Source organism: Malania oleifera, chromosome 7, assembly GCF_029873635.1.
Source record: "Malania oleifera isolate guangnan ecotype guangnan chromosome 7, ASM2987363v1, whole genome shotgun sequence".
Taxonomy (NCBI): domain Eukaryota; kingdom Viridiplantae; phylum Streptophyta; class Magnoliopsida; order Santalales; family Ximeniaceae; genus Malania; species Malania oleifera.
The window spans coordinates 90,538,873-90,556,500 of NC_080423.1; the positions used below are offsets into that span (position 1 = coordinate 90,538,873).

At 39.4% G+C, this 17,628-nt stretch overlaps 1 protein-coding gene across 1 annotated transcript in view; it reads left to right on the top strand.

Moving 5' to 3' along the window:
- Nucleotides 1–2,346: 2,346 nt before the first annotated feature.
- The window catches only part of LOC131161017 (uncharacterized), a 31,613-nt gene continuing 16,331 nt past the window's right edge, over nt 2,347–17,628 (top strand). The window contains exons 1-5 of the mRNA XM_058116877.1: nt 2,347–2,660; nt 2,762–2,824; nt 2,918–2,973; nt 3,561–3,654; nt 3,840–3,900. Coding sequence (XP_057972860.1) covers nt 2,529–2,660; nt 2,762–2,824; nt 2,918–2,973; nt 3,561–3,654; nt 3,840–3,900 — 406 coding nt within the window. The 5' untranslated portion in view covers nt 2,347–2,528. The remainder of the gene's footprint in view (nt 2,661–2,761; nt 2,825–2,917; nt 2,974–3,560; nt 3,655–3,839; nt 3,901–17,628) is intronic.

Here is a 17,628-nt window from a genome sequence, read left to right on the forward strand (position 1 = left end):
GATGATACTAGAGTTGCCATCTGAACTGATGAGGAGAAGTGAGATGGAATTTGAAGATTAGTGAGATCAAAGAGTCGTCCAACCTTACGGCCTAACCCAAGAGTTTGTCTCGTTTGTGGATCCTGCAGACAACAACCAAAAGCAGATAAAATGACAGTTAGACCAAAGTCACATAATTGACCAACAAATATAAGATTGAGAGTGAGTTGAGGAATACAGTAAGTATTAGGAAAAGAAGTGTTTAATGTTGAAATTTTTTCGATATGGCTCATGTTTATGAGAGAACCATCAGCAATTTGAATGGCCGGAGTATGGCTAGCAAGACGTTTGGTGAAAAAGAGGGTGGAATTAGGTGTCAAGTGATTACAACATGTAGAGTCAAAGAACCAATATGAATTACCTGAGGTGACTGACATAGCATTTGAGGATGGATTACCAGAATAAGCAAGGACTTGTTGGACAATTTGCTCAATGTTAGAAGCAGAAAGCATTTTAGTGGAAGTAGAGGATGATGAGCATTCAACAGTAGTGGCGGTGGATCTAGAAGGAGTACCGTGAGACGGGTATTGCTAGGAATGCATGTTGGGGTTTTAGAAACAATCGCGTTGAAGATGACTAGGGGTTTGTTTTTGACAAAAATGGCAAACTCGAACTGGACATTCTAAGAGAATGTGTCTCGGTTTCTTGCAATAATTGTAGCAGAATTTCTTTGAAGATATAGATGGAGGCCCTTTGTTATTGGGGCAAGGTCCCTTGGGAGTGGCGAAGACAACATCTGTAGGGGTTGTTTTGCGACGGGCAATGCGAGTTTCCTAAGAGATAAGTTCAGTGACAACTTAATCCAAAGTAGGTAAGGGTCTGCAGTGAAGGAGAGATGCACAAACATGCTCAAAGTCATTAGTGAGGGCCATTAGAAAAAGAACCAAGTGCTGACGATCCCAATAGTTGGGAAATTTTTCAGCATTAGTGGAATTTGTAAATTATGGTTCTGAGGAAGGAAGTTGATCCCAAACATAGTGCATCTCAAATGGGAAATTATTGATGGATTGCCCAACTTGTTGTTGCATGCGGTGTTGGGTGCCTAGAAGTTGATATTGATGAGACAAATTCGCGGTGGTGTAACGTTTCTTCAAAAAGTCCCAAAGTGATTTGACAATTTTGAATCTCCCAAACTGGAGACTAATGGAGTGTATGCACATGTTGTGAATCCAAGTGATGATCTGGTTGTTTTTGCTATCCCACTTCTCAAAACAATCCATGTATTTGATGTTGACTTCACCATCAATTTTCTTTGGTTCGGTGATATCGCCAAAGCTTTCTGTCCTTAAGAAAGCTCGACATAGCCTGAGCCCATATAGTGTAGTTGGGGCCTTCCATGATGATGGAATTGGGTTTTGAAGCTTCAAGATGCTCCATAGTGTGCGGAGGCGACGATAGTGGCCGAAGGAGGGCAGTGGAGGCTGGAAACGAGTGATTTTAGTTGGAGGCGGCAACCGGAGACAAGCAGCTACGGTCGGAGGTCGGTGGGTGGTCGAAGTTGGTGACCGGAGACAAGCGATGGCAATTGAAGGCAGTGATGGCGGCCGGAGGTTGGCAGCCGGACAAGTATGAAGATGATATACAAGAAGTCTTTCTAATGTGAAGAATCAACTAATAATAGTTGCAATCACAGAGCATACTCAACTCTTGATATACCGGGGCTATACAAGAAGTATTTTTTATGTGAAAGATCCACTTACAGTGGTAATCACAGAACATGCTCAACTCTTGATAGGCCAAGCAGCCCAAGGCCCACCTCTGATACCATATTGAGAGAGAGAGAGAGAGAGAGAGAGAGAGAGAGAGAGAGAGAGAGAGAGAGAGAGAGAGAGAGAGAGGGAATAATTGTATTGAATGATGTGATTTTGTATATAAGAGGGGTATCCTATTTATAGTCTAGTCCAAGGAAAAGATTTGTCTATCATGTCAATGTGGGACAAGTGTTATATACATCACATGGGACAAGTTTTATATACATTAACAGTGAATAATTTACTGATCAAGTAGGGTGTTGTTTGCGATGCCCTAGTCTGAATGCTATGTTTGGGAGCATGTATTTCAAACTTTGAATTTGAAAATTTGGATGAATTTGGACAAATTTGGACAAATATAAATACAAATTTATATGACATTTTATTCAAATCCAAATTCAAAATATCTTCAAATTTAGGGAAAATAAAATTTTATTGGAGTGGACTAACAAATTCTATTTAGAAGCACCATCGAAATGGTTTTGCATAAGTTGCATAAACTTATTTTGGGCCCACTAGGCATTAAGGAGAATATCTACAAAATAGGCCCAAGGTTGAAGGACCTGGGCTTGGGCTTTCACTGCCAATCCTCTCTAAGGCGGCAGGCCATGGGCTTAACAGCTTCCCATCTTCAAGCGGCCGAGCATTCAACGAGTTCGAGTAGGCAGCCGGTTGGGAGATCGTCTCTGAGTTTTCTAGTTCTACCTGGAAGGAGGAACTCACTGTAATGCCATAGTGATGGCGAGGAATTGGAGAATCGCTAGAGATGGAAGAACGCTGCTCTTTCTTGTGCTGCTGTGGCCGTTGAGTTGTCTTGCTTACAGGCCAGGTGACCTCGTTCCCATGAGCAGGATGGGTCAATATCACTCTGTATGAACTCAAACTCCTCTCTCTCTCTCTCTTTCTCTCTCTCTCTCACTGTGATGAATTCAATGATTTGTTGATCTTTTCTTCTAATTGGCGTATTGTAGATGAGAACTGTGTGGCATGACATGATAGGTCGCCATTGCCCCATCTTCGCCGTAAACCGTGAGGTACTCTATTCCTTAATTAGTGGATTAGGGCTCTCTCTTTGGTTATTTCTTCCTGTAAGTCTCATCAGTCGTCTCTCTCTTAATTGGGTGCAGGTTTTGATTCCTATACCAATGCCAACTGGTTATACTGGCGCCGATCCCTATAAAATGTAAGGGGCTTATTATGGGTTTTATATCTTCCACTCTCCGTGCCTGTGTATGTGTGTGAGTGTTTGTGATGTTTTTTTTTTTTTTTTTTGAAATTTGGAATATGTGTGTGTGTTCCATGTCTAGAGCCCAAAAAAGAAAAAAAAAAAAGAAAAAGAAAAGAAAAGAATGCCACGAAATTTGGAAACCAAGCCTCGTGGAACATGCATATGGTTAAGAAAATACTTCCTTAGAGTATGATCATTGAAAATGGGGATCAAGAATATCATTCTATTTGCATAGACTCAACTGTTTGATAATATTCAATAATTGTTGTTGTAAGAACCCCTATTTTATTGCAAGCATGCGTATTTTTTCTGGTCAAAATGGGGCCATTCAAAGATGTTCAGTTTCTCTATACTTCTGATTTAGTACCTGGAGTATTTACCAAACTGATTTTAAGAGTTTGGCTGCATTGGCACCCTGTTTCAAATAACTGGGTGCTAGCTAGGGACTCCAAGTTTGTGCAATAGAACTATTTGGTCATTTGCATATGCTTTTCATGGGATTCCCCAACTTTTTGTAAAAAATAAAAATGATTCATGTGCAGATCATTTCAAGTGGGAAGAGAAAAATTTCTCATACCATGGCTTCTTGTGATAAATCGGAAGAGTCCTGAGGTTCCAATGATTGATGTGCATTTGGTAAGGTTATCATTCAACGAAGACAATATTCTCGGGGTTACTGTTTTGATCTGAACATTTTACTCACTGTAATTGTCCAAATGAAGAAAAGCATAAAGGATGTATAAAAAAAATGATTAGGTAAATTTTTGATGTTGAGATTGTTGTATGTGCAATGGATGTTTATTGATTTGTATGACATGCAGAGGTATTCGGGAAGCGATTTACATGGTGTCACTGCAAAAGTTGTAGATATGCCTCACCACTGTATGTAATACTTATTCTAAATAACTTCTTCCTTTATACCCTGCACAAACTTTAATATGATACTTGAAGTATGAGTTTGCATTTTTTTGTAACAAACAAGTTCATTAATTAAAAGAAATAACAAGAAAGGAGGATACGATATCCTCCATTTAAGGAATAAACAGAATTATGTCAGTGCTGCCTTCCAGTCCCCTTGAAGAATAAAAAGCAGCAGGCCTCCAAAAATTCCAAAAGAATGTCCCCAAAAAACAGCAAAAGTAACTTTCTCCCTAAGCAAACTCAGAGAAGTCTTCGTATCTTTGAAAATTCTTGCACTCCTTTTGAGCCAAAGAACCCACAAAATACAAAATACTGCACAATTCCAAAAAACCCTCCTCTTCTAGTCTTCCCCAAACCCTGTAAAGTCAGCATAAAAAAATCATGTACATTTTGCGAAGCCACTCAATCCTCACCAAACAAGCAAACAAAGTATTCTATATTTACCTTGACACCCAGCAATGAAGGAAAAAATGATCATTGGACTTGTTTGCCTCATGCACAGCATGCAAGCATCTGGACTGAGAGTTTTATGAGAACTTTTTATATGTAGCTAGTCTTTCATATTAATCTTCTTGTGAATCAAAGTCTAGATGAAAGCTTGGATTTTGAAGGGAACTTTTGCTTTCCAAATAGCTTCTTTCAAACAAAAATATATGGGGTTTGAAGATTTTGTAAGATGAATGAGAAAAGACTTCGAAGAGAAAGACCTAGAAGAATCCTCAACCCAAAGCCTTGCATCCCCCTCAAAGCAGGAACAAAAGAATCTAGCACACCCAATGAAGAAGTTGATTTGATGCATTTTGATTAGAAGGGAGTCTAAACCATTTAAGCACCAATAGCTTCACAGATGTCTAACCTACCCAAGCGTCCTCCTAGAAATGAATTCTATCACCATTAAGGAGAGTAAGAGGCAAGAAAATACAAATTACTTGGGAAACAAATTTCTAGGGCCTTCCATGGGTAACTTTGCCTCTTCCCTAGTATTCCATATTTCCATCCATTCTGGTGAATTCCATACCTAGTGAATTGAAGATGCACCTCCTCCTCCTCCCTCCTAATCAAAAGACCCCTAATCTTCCCAAGATTCTGAGTGTGGAGAACCAGCCTACACAAATTTTACACTACCGATAAACCCTAAATGAGTCCCTCATCCAAGCATTGAGAATCATTGACGTATGAGTATAGCTAAGGCACTCTCTAAAGTCTAATCAACTTGTGTGACAAGGTCCCAAAACCCTTCTAATGCAACACTTTATCAAGAAAACCCCAATTAACCACGTCAGAGATCTTTTCAAATCCAATTTCAAAACTATGGCCTTCGCCTCACATCCTCCATCACCTCATTAGCAACCAAAATTTTTTCTTTCTACAAAAGCAACTTGGGCCATCAAAACCATGTCCCCCAGCTCCTCTCTAATTCACCTTAGTCAACACTTTATAAACAGTATTCACTATTTTGATTGGCCTAAAATCCTTCACCCTCCTAGACCTTTCCTTTTTTGGAATGAGGGCAATGAAGGTAGATTTAATGCTCTTACACACCTCCCAGTATTATGGAAATCCCCCAAAAATCTCATAATCATCTTTCAACATGTCCCAACTATCTTGGGAAAAAGTTGTCGTAAAATCGTATGGGCCCCATGCTTTATCCCTATCCATGTCAAATGCGACCTGTCTAAACTCTTTAATGAGATTTTTTTCTCCTCCTTCCATTTGCCACCCTATGAAACAACTTACTGTTATGATTACCCTCTTTTTAACCAACTTGACCATCGGCTTCTGGAACCAACTCCTCTCTTCCCTCAGCAAAAGCACCTCCAACCCATGCAAAGATGAACCTTTCTAACCTTATCATCCTCCCCTAGCAACCACACTCCACCAACCTATCCATAGTGTCATTCAAAATATTGTTCCAAACACATCTTTTTCCCACTAATTTAGCTTGTTTTTGACAAACTTCAATTTTATCAAACATTATCATGAAAAGAAGGGTGAGATAGCCACATGCTCTTAAACCTAAAGGGGTAGGGCCTCATTTGGATGGGATTCGATTCTAAAGAATCAGACAATGATCAGAGATGGGCCTAATCAGCACACTTTCTGTACAATATTAGGGATCTAGTCTTCCAAGAATTGCTAAACAGGAATTTGTCAATGCGAGACAAAGCTTGTCTATCCTCAAGGCCACCTAACTGCAACAACCATCATTCAAAGGCATATCCCTAAGGCCACAATCCTGAATAAAAAGTCAAAATTCCTCATGCTACTAGTCACCCCTCGACCCCCCAAACTTCCTTCTCAAATTCGTGATTGCATTGAAATCACCTGCCAGCCAACACAGACTACAAAGTCCAAATAAGCTGGCCATTTCTTCATTTGTTTCCTTCCTACTCAAATTCTAGTGGCTTTCTATTGGAAGTTTACAATTTGCCAGCTTTTCTTAACTTCAATTATAGGATCATTAGGATGACTTTATTAGCTTTGAACAGATGGCTATTGGCGATGGTTTTGCTGTTCTAATCTTTATTGCTTCTGTGATGTAAGAAATATGGTGCGGTTATATTGAAATTGGATTCTTTTCTCTTGCATCAATTTGTGTTGTATTCGGTTTCAGCCAGAACTGATGATTGAACTGAACTCTTTGGTTCAAAACAATTGCAAAATGACACTGAACCGGAAACCGATGGTTCGGTTAACAAGAAAACTGCATTTCAACAGTTCGATTCGGTTTGGTTTACAAACAGAATTTTAACATAAACTTTATTCTTTAACTAAAAACTCTGCCCACATAGTGAACAGTGTTGGGTGAAGAGCTCAACAATATCAGGCCCATGTCAAGCACAAAAGGCCTGTTGGGAACCCATAGCAGGAGTGCATTTGAATGGAGAGGGGATGCTGTGTTTTTATAAGGGAGGGAGGAATCCTCCATCTATCATGCTGCTGATATGGGACAAATACACTCACAAGGGGTTGCCCTCTTACTCAGTTAGATGGTTGCACATGCACTTGCACTTGTTGGTGTTGAGTCTGTTGACTATTGAAGCAATTCCTATCAGGAATTTCCTGACGTCCCACATTTGTTAGAGAAGTGGATGCTCCAATTTTTCTGTGTAAATTGATTCCATCAATTTAAAGAAATGGAATATATTTCGGTTACTTGGTTTTTTTGGTTCAGTATATTTTTAAAACCAAAACTGAAACTGAAAACTGATTTTGATAGATATTGGAAACTGAAACTGAAAAAACTGAGCTGAAGTGTGAAATGGTTTGGTTTCAGTCCAGTTTTTCGTTTCGGTAATTTTTGTGCACCCCTAGCATCAATATATGCTAGTGCGTGCATCAGTGCATGTGGCGGACAAATTCACACGTTGTTATCATCCAAGGCACCAATTGCTTCATCAGTATTGCTGAGCATCCCTCAGATCATCATTGATGACTTTAGAAAGCCCATCATTAAAATCATTATCACCATCATCATTATTATCATCAAATACCTCAACATGAACTTTAATGTGTGAAGTTTGAACCACTTAATTTACATTAATGAACTAAAGTTTTTTTAAGTCCATAATTTCGATAGTATTAAATAAATTAAGTCATGTCTGTTGTCCATTTCTTGTACAAGTTATATTAGGTAAACACCAAATCCATGCTACAAGTAATTTAGTAAAGTTTTATAAAATATAAATTTATTGTTGGATCTTATGATCCAAAATCCTACCAGGATCTAAGGATCCTGCGACAATCCTACTGCAAGAATATTGTGATCCTACCAATTTGTGATTCTATGTAGCATCAAGATCATTTTAGTAGAGTAGGACTGTAAGATCATACTGCAATTTTAACAACCATGGTTTGCATCCATAGGAAGAATCCATTTGTTACCCACCTTCACCTGAGATAGAATGTTATATAGAAATTCTGATAAAATGTCATCAGATTCTTCCTAGACAAGGGTAATATCCACGCAAAAAATACTTCCCCTGAAGGATAGTCCCTAATTCTAGTAAGAAATAATAGTGGAACATATCAAGGGCTATATATATATATACATACATATATCTATATTATATATTATTTTACGTGTTCATCTTATATAGTTGTTTGCTGACCAATTTGTGTTAAAATTTTAATTTTTTTAAAATAAGTATATATTTAGTTTCCATTATAGGCTGGTTTGATCTAGTTACGAATGCAGCAGTTTGAACAAATTGTATTCTGTTCCTATGATCCTATCTTGCTAACCCTCCTAGCAATCCTATTTATGATTCCTGATTTTGTTGACGTTGCTGCAAGGGTGAGAGCGTACTTAATGCCTGTGCTCCTAAGTTACTACTACGCATGGCTGCATCTTCTGAAGAGTTTAGGAAAGTACTTTTTGATACAGGAGAATCTAATGATGAGGAAGGCTAAGCAAGAAGTGTGAAGCAACTAGTTGAAATTTGAATTCTTTTGATGAGGTGCCATATGTTGAGTTTATCATTCTTAGCAAGGGGACGAGGCCCGTGATTCAAATTCAACACTTTTTGTATTTTGAGTTTTTTAGACATTGGGATTTTTGTTTTTCAGAAAATTTCTATTTCAAAGAATTTTATATTGGTATTTTATTAGGCAGTCAAAGCCAATGTGAGTCTCACCCCACCCAAACACCCAACTGTATCTCCTTCTTCCTCCTTTCTTCTTCTGTTCTCTTCTTCTTTCCCTCCTCTATTTCTCACCTTATTTTCCTCTGGGCAGTACTCTTACTGCTGCATCACCATATCATTCTGATTTTGAGCCTTGGGGTTGATTTTTAGGTATCCAAATGCCACCTTATTGTAAATAGTAAACATAACTGATGTGGTGAATGCAGTAATTGTGCCATTGTGAGCATATTAATGAAAACAATATTAAGACTGCAAAATATATTTTGTTTTACAAAGTAAACAAATTGAAAGTTTACTTTATTGTGGGCAAATTAATGAAGGAACATTCAAATTTTATATAAAGTGAGTTTGACCAAGAATGGGTTTGGGATTTTTTTTGGTTTGTGTTGTTCCTATTTTCTTGTTTTAGGTTGTGATCTTTTGGTTTATTTGATATTTTTGAAAAATCCAAAACATGTTTTTACATTGGGGACAAAAATGCATGTTGTTGCTTGAAGAACTGAAACATGTGTTGCCAAGCATATTTCATGACTCTTCAAAAGATACAACTTGTACTGAAAATCTGAAACTCAGTCCCACCCATTTTTTTTCAAAGATTCATCCCATGGTTTTTGGTATTGGAGTGGTTCTGAAACCTGAACTTCTGAATTAAATTTTGATACTTTTGATGAACATTTAATACTTGTGTTGAGTACCTGACTTTTGTTCTCATGAACTCTAAAACAAAAAAGAAATCTGAGAATTTAGTCTATTCATATTAAATGCAGCATAATGCTGTATCTTGATCATATGGTTTTGTTTAAAATGCCCTCTGTACCATAGTCCCTTGGTATATTTCTAAGAGAATTTTTTTTTTCCTTATCATCTCTGGTACACTTCCAGATTCAGTCAGTTGGCTTCCCCATCTCAAGGTAAATTTGAATTGTATTTCAATTGATGCTTGTTAGAGAACCTCTCAGGATGGGTGAAGCACTGAAGGCAAATGAAGGCTGTAATGTTGATATTCATGCAGTTGTTTTGGGTTTTTTCGTGAACAGTTTTGGTAATTCAATCATTTGGTGGTTGTGAGGCAGGACAGTATCAAGGATCTGCAGCCATGAGAGAATGTGGGAGAGAGAGAGAGGAGAGAAGAGGGGAAGAAGAAGAGGGAAGAAGGAAGGAGATACAAGGGGGAAATCACACGTTCATTTTCAATTCAAATTCTACAATAACCTACTCCTACATGTCTTTTACACACTATTTATACGAAAGCCAATAACACAAGAAATTACACATAAAACATTACAAACAAATCCCCAAATTATACAAATTTTACAAACAACCCCCCATATTCACATAATACTAAATTAATTAAACTAAGCACACATGATAAAACCAATTAATTAAACACAACAACTCTTGCCAGTTTTTCTCCTTTAATCTTTGACAAGGGTCTCCTACGGTTTGGCTTCTTGTCCTACATCAAATCTTCCTCAGAGAAAATTTGGCCTTTGATTTTGTAATGTTGGAGGATAAAAAATAAGAAGCGAACTTGGAGTCTTTGAGAGCCGGTTCTTGAGTGATGCAAGAAACCATGATCTTTTGGGAGCACCATAGACTTGGATTGAAAATTGACACCAATGAACGCATCAGGAATGACAAACTTGAGAATAGAGATGTTTGAAAGACTTTGGATGTCTTCAAACACATACATTTCCTTGCTTGTAGCGTCTTCAAGCTGAGGATCTTTGACATGATCAATAATGGCAGATTCTTTGTTCTGGTTGGTTGGTAGAGCAGTGTTCAAAATGGTTTTCTTACCATTATAGTGGAAGATACATGTGTTTTCAAGTCCTTGAGTCACACCTAATTTATCCAACCAAGGAGAACCAAGGAGTGCATGGCCAATATTCAATATAGTCACCCATTTGGATAGGAAACAAACATCTTTCACTAACATGTAGAGTTGTCAACCAAGATATCTCATAAAGCTTTAGGTGAGGCTCCGGATGAAGTTGCACACCAGTGACTCCAAACATTCATAGGACATCTTCCATCATGATGGATCTGCAGACTTTTTTCCCCACACTTTAGAAAGGTGTGGAATGGCTTGATATTATACCTAGAGTGCGACAACAGCCTTTTCCTTTTTCCAGTAAGCTGTCACCATTATGCTGTATATATAATTATATATATTGCAGCTATATATTACCAAAAGCTTAACAATTTGTCCACAAGCCTAACTCCTAATTTCTCAAGAACCTTCTTCAATTCACATGCTTTCTTGATTGTTGTGCTGGAATGAAACTAATTCACTTAGAAAATTCTCAAAATGCAGCAATAAAACCTGATCTTTGATTCTAGCAGCGACAATTTCCAGCATTTTGTATCAAATTCTTGTGCTTGCTTGCAATATATCATGTCCGCAATCAAAATATCATGCTGCAGACCAAAATATCATGGAAAAAACCCAAAATATCGTGGCTGGAGCAATTTCTCTTGAAACTGGAAAATATAAGACATGCTGGCAGGTTTCTTCACACACATCACTGGCACGTGGGGTGCGTAAGCCTCTGGTGAGGGCATAGTAGTCAAAGGCGTGCAGTGTGCCTAGGTGCGAGGTGCACTGAGGCGATGAGGTTTGCGCCTCACAGGAGTTGAGGTGAGGTGACCTTTTAAGAGGCGAAGTGAGGCGCACCAAGGCAGGCCTCACGCATGTTCACGATATGCTTTTTTTTTTTTTTTTCTTTCTTTTAATCTCAGCCATCTGTTTTCTTTCTTTTTTCCTTTATTTTTTTTCTTTTTTGCTTTTTTAATGGAATTTTTCCTGAAACTTTTTCCTGACATATATACTCAGCTGCTCTCAAGATTCTTTAATCTGTTCTTCTTCATCTTCTGGCCTGCTGTGCTGCTCTCAGTCAGTGCTGTAAACCCACTTTTTTAATATTTCTTTTCTTTTGCTGCCCCCCCCCCCCTCCTCTTTTTTTGCAACTCATATTTCTTTTCCTGAAATTTTTGATCTGCTGCTCCTCAGTTCTTCTTCTTCTGAAGTGCTCTGCTGCTCTATGCAACCTCTTGATGTTCTTTTTTTTTTTTTTTTGGCAGTTTTATTTGGGAACGCAGCTATTTTTCTCCCTGGAAGCATTTCTGCTTCTGCGATCTGGAATTTCTAGCATCTTGGTCAGAGCTGCACTGCTGCTGCTTTTGATGTTTCTTTTTATTTCCCTGCTGCTTATTTCTGCTTCTATTTTGTGGAACTTATGGAATGAACAACGCAAACGATTGAAAATTTGTGTATAATGTTCATTTTTATACCCTAGTATTGAGTATTTTGATATTTTAAAATTCAAGTATTGGTACTGTTAGACTATCACTTTACCTAAAACTTAAGCTGCTAGGTTGTGGGCCAACAATGTATATCCAGCTTTAACACTCCCACGCACATGCAGCTCAACAGCACGTGGATGATGTGGAGAGATAAACAAGATAAATAACACCCATTACAGGGAATACATTAATTTTTAAACACTACACAATTAAACGCAGGCAACAAGACTAGAACCTAAGACTTCCTGGTAACCAGTTCTGACACCATGTTAGATTACCACTTTTTACCTAAAAGCCTAATGATGTAGGACAAGAAGCAAGACCTTGGGAGGATCCTTGCTGGAGAATAATTAAGAAGAGTAGGGTTAAGGAATTGTGAGGTTAAGTTAGTAGTTTAGTTTTAGAGGTTTATGTGTCATTTATGTAAAGAGGCTTTCTTATAAATAGTGTGTGAAAAGCCATGATGTAGGTGAATTTGAATTGAAGTGAACGTCAGTTTTCCCCCTGGTATCTCCTCTCTCCTCTTCCTTCTTCTCTTCTAATTTCTCTATGGCTGCAGAACCTTGATGCTGCCTCTGCATCATTTGGTATCAGAGCCCAAACACGATCTCCATTCTTCCATTTCAGTCCACCCATTCTCCCTCACTCTTCTCCTCTTCTCTTCCTATTCTTCCTTTTCTTCTTCTTCTTTCTTCTCTGTTTCTGATCTCCTGTTCTGTCCATAGTTCCTGCCCAGCAGCAGTCTGCCCTCTTCTTCTTGTCTATTTCTCTTCTCCTTCTCTTCTCCTTCTCTTCTTCTTCTTTCCTTCTTCTCTCTTCTGTAATCTCTCCCTCCCTCCCTCTCAGCTGTTGCTTTTCTCCTTTTTTTCTTCTTTCCTTCGCTTCTGCTGTTCTGTAACTTCTCCCTTTCTTTCTGCTGCTGCTTTTTCTTTCCTCTCTTCTTGTTCTCTGGTACTCTTCTTCTTCATCCATTATCTCCATTAATTTATCCTTCTATGTTACTCTCTCATCTCTTAGTTTCTATTCTGAAATTTCAGTAGTAAAAAAAAAAAAACGAAAAACCGAGAAGTTCTGCAGTTTCAGAACTTTTCAGAAAATTCCAGCTGTGTCCCCATTCCGTCAAACACCACCTTCCAGCCACCATCCTGCAACACCACCCATACCACCAAAAACAGAACTCCTCGAAACCCTTCCCCTCAAAATTTTTTCATCACCGTCTGACCACCGGAGGACCCTCACGCACCAGCCAAACTTCTCCCGTCATTGACCCCTTAAAATCCACCATTGCCGGAGTTCTTTTGACATACAGCCACCCCCACTGTATTCCTCACCCCCTGATCTACCCTTGCCTGAAAAGCCATCACCGGTGCACCATTGCCGGTGGCCCACACACCCCACGCGTCGGCAACTGCAACTTAGAGTGTCTGCCAGCATCTCCTGCTTCCACTCTCACAAGAAATTGCCCAGCCACGATATTTTGAATTTTCTCTGCGATATTTTGAGCTGCAAGAAGATATTTGGATTGTGGACATAATATATTGTAAGTATATGCGACAATTTTTGGCACGGAACCCTAGATATTGTTACTCCAGCACTAAAAATCAGGTTTTGTTGCTGTAACTTGTGATTTTTCTTTGTGAATTTGTTTCATTTCAGCAGGATAGTCAATATCAAAGCGAATTGAAGATAGTTTTTGAGAAATTGGGAATAAGGCTTGTGGAAAATTGTGTTGGAGGGTTGTTGGTGATATCTATGTTGCAGCATATATATCCATAAGGCTTGTGGAAAGTTGTGTTGGAGGGTTGTTGGTGATATCTATGTTGCAGCATATATAGATATATATCCATAAATATCAGCCACATGGTGACGAATTATAGGAAAAAGGAATGCCATTTATCATACCTTGGTCACAAGTTCAAGCTCTTCAACACCTTTCTCAAATGTGGAGAAAAGGTTTGCAAAGTCATTATTGATGGAAGATGTCCAATGAATTTGATTTCCATGAATGGAGTCACTCAAATGCAGCTTCTTCCAGAACCTCACCCAGAGCCTTATGAGATGTTTTGGGTTGATAACCCTATTGTACATGTTTATGAAAGATGTTTGGCTCCCATCCAAATGGGTGAATATTTGGCTAATGTTTGGTGTGAATATCATGAAGATTGGCCATGTACTTCTTGGTTCTCCTTGGTTGGATGATTTAGGTTTGACTAAAGGACATGAGAACACATATGTCTTTCACTATAATGGGAAGAAAATCATTTTGAAGTCCACTCTTCCAGTGAACTAGGGCAAAGAATTTGAGACTATTGATCAAGTCAAAGTTACTCAACTTGAATACACTACAAGCAAGGCAATGTATGTGTTTGAAGACATCCAAAGTCCTTCAAGCATTCCAATTGTTAATTTTATCATTCCCGATGTGCTTATTGATGCCAACTCTCAATTCAAGTTTATGATGCTACCAAAGGATTGTGATTTCTTGTATCACTCAAGTGCTGGCTTTCAAAGAATCCAAGTTTGCTTCTCCCTTTTGATCCTCCAATATTTCAAAATTCAAGGACAAATTTTTTCTAATTGGGGGAGAGTTGATGTAGGACCAGAAGCAAGACCTTGGGAGGATCCTTGCTGGAGAATAATTAAGAAGAGTAGGGTTAAGGAATTGTGAGGTTAAGTTTAGTTTATTATGTGTATTTAGTATTAATTATTATAGGATTATGTGTATTTGGGGGTTGTTTGTAATATTTGTGTAAAGTAGGATATGTTTGTAATGTAATGTAGTTTTAGGGGTTTATGTGTAATTTAAGTAAAGAGGCTTTTTTTCTTATAAATAGTGTGTGAAAGCCATGGTGTAGGCAGTTGTTGATGAATTTGAATTGAAATGAACGTGAGTTTCCCCCATGGTATTTCCTCTCTCCGCCCTTCCCCGTCCTTCTTCTCTTCTAATTTCTCCATGGCTGCAGAACCTTGATGCTGCCCCTGCATCACTTAAGCTGTTAGGTTGTGGGCCAACAATATATCAAGCTTTAATAAGTTCGATTGTGTTTACAATCAAAAATCCATTATGTAGGGGATTTTACTGACAATTTGAGGTGAGGCACACACCTTTGCCTTGTGCCTAGGGTCCAGATTCCATTTGAGCCTCAATGTGCTTTGTGCCTTTGACTACCATGGTGTCACGAGCTAAGCTTGTTCAGGGCATTATGCTTGCCTGTGACTGCTTATCTCGTGTGCTTGGGATGGGTTTTCATCATGTAAATACTAGTGTAGGGTTATTTTTTGCTAGTAGTGTCTTTGTATGCCAAATAAGGCAGTATGACTCCTTGATCACTTTGATGTTTCCTAGTGCTAGGATGATAATTACATAAAAACCTCTCTAGGGGAGGGTGAGTATTCATTAGTCATTGTAAAACTCACTAGCTTTTGTTAACGTGTTTAGCCTACTTGCCTCCCTCGCTAAGCACACCATGTCATCAGAGGTATTGTTAATGAATTACGTTTGCTTCAATGTTTACTGCTTGCTTGCCACGATTCTCATGAATGCTTACTATTTCCGTTGCCATTTGATTGAATGCTAATGAAAGTGTTTTGTGGATGAATGTTGGTAAACGATAGGCTAGCTAGTTCAACAAGAGTGCTTTAGCTAGCGCCACACGACCCTTCACAAGGTTGTGAAAATAGTCGGACCGTGACACTTGGTATCAAAGCCCAAGGTTGAGTTGCTACGTGAATTCGATTGTCTTCGTTGTGGGATTTGGAAAGCTTTGGCAAGTGACCATGGCACCAAACAATGCTGAGAGGATTAGCGTGCTGGAAGCATAGGTTGAGGCAACAACCAATACTGTGGTCGCGGAGGTGGCCCAGATGAGAGAACTTGTTGATGAAGTGATGGGATCACAAAAACATCAAGCAGGTTTGATAGGCGACATGTCAGAGGACTTTCGCCACACAGTTGAAACTTTGCAGTCGCAGATGACTGATCTGGATGCAAAGATGAATCCGATGGTTCATGCTATGGGGAATTCCAACACTCCAAGATTTAGCAAGACCAAGGTGCTAGAATCCAAGACGTATAGGGGTGCCCGGGATGCCAAGGAGTTAGAGAATTTGTTGTTTGATGTGGAGTAGTACTTTCGTGTTGTGAGGATGGCCTCAGAACAGGAAAGGTGAATACTGCGACCATGTACTTGGTTGGTGATGCCAAACTGTGGTGGCGTACCAAGTACCAAGAAGTTGAAAATGGAAGCTGTGTAATCGATAGTTGGGCAGACTTGAAGAGAGAGCTCAAGGCCCAATTCTTTCCTGAAAATGTTGAGTATAATGCAAGGAGAAAACTGAGAGATCTCAAGCATACGGGGGCGACCAGGGAATATGTGAAACAATTTTCTGCATTAATGTTGGATATTCGGGATATGTCGGAGAAGGACAAGTTGTTCTATTTTCTTGAGGGGATGAAACTGTGGATAAGAACAAAACTTCATAGGCAAAGGGTTTAAGACTTGTCAACTGCACAAGCTGCTGCAGAACGCTTGACTGACTATGTTGGTGATGATACCGCTTCGTCCAAACGGTTTGGCAGAGAGGGAAACAGTGGAAAGTATTTCAAGAAAGGCAAACCCAAGAGTTGGGGAGCCGACTCTAAATTATCAACCTTAAAGGAAGTTTCGTCGTCTCAAGGGCTCAACACACCCAATGGAAAGGGGAAGAGTAAAATTTCGTGCTACTTGTGTCGTGGATCTCATAGAGTGAGCGAGTGTCAACACGAGGGATTACTCAATGCCTTACAAGCTTCCACTTCGGGAAAAGTGGTGGAAAGCGAGGAGGAAGAGGATGATGCCCCGAGGGTAGGTTCAGTGCGGCTGGTGAGCACATTGGAAAAGCAGGCAAAAACATCAAAAGTTACATGAGAAAAAGGGTTAATGTTTGTAGACTTGAGGATAAATAGGCTATGGTGGATATGGGGGGCTACTTATAATTTTGTTTCGTAGTTGGAAGCATGGAGACTCAACTTATCCTTAGAGAAGGATATAGGATGCATGAAAGCAGTTAATTCTGTAGCCCAGCCTATTATGGGAGTAGCCAAGCAAGTGGTTGTAAAACTTGGACAGTGGGAAGGTCATGCGAATTTCACAGCGGTGCCATTGGATGACTTCCTAGTCATTCTAGGAATGGAGTTCCTAAGGGGGATGAGGGCAGTGTTGATGCCTTCGGTTGGTTTCCTATGTCTCTTGGGAGATCACTCGTGCATGGTGCAAGTCGTTGCGACAAAAGGAGACGAGGGGAAGTCCTTTTTAGCCATACAACTCAATGAGGGATTGGGTCAAGGTGAGCAGACACGTCTAGCCATGGTGGTGGAAGACAAAGAAGTAGGCCAAGAGCTGGAACCTATGACCATCCAAGCGGTGTTGGATGAGTACAAGGAGATGTTGCCGAATAAGCTGCCTCACAATTTGCCTTCATGACGTGCTGTGGAGCATGAGAACGAGTTGTTATCAGGAGTGAAACCACTTGTTAAAGGGCCATGTCGGATTGCGCCTCGAGATAGTAGAGTTGGGGAAACAATTGATGATTAGAAGCAGGAGGTGTTCGCCCTTCCAAAACACCGTTGGGAGCATCGGTGTTGTTTCAGAGGAAACATAAAGAGCATCTACGGAAGGTGTTCGACATGCTGAGGGGAAACAGTCTGGATGTGAAGAAAGAGAAGTGCTTTTTCGCTTAGTGGAGCAACAAATTTCTT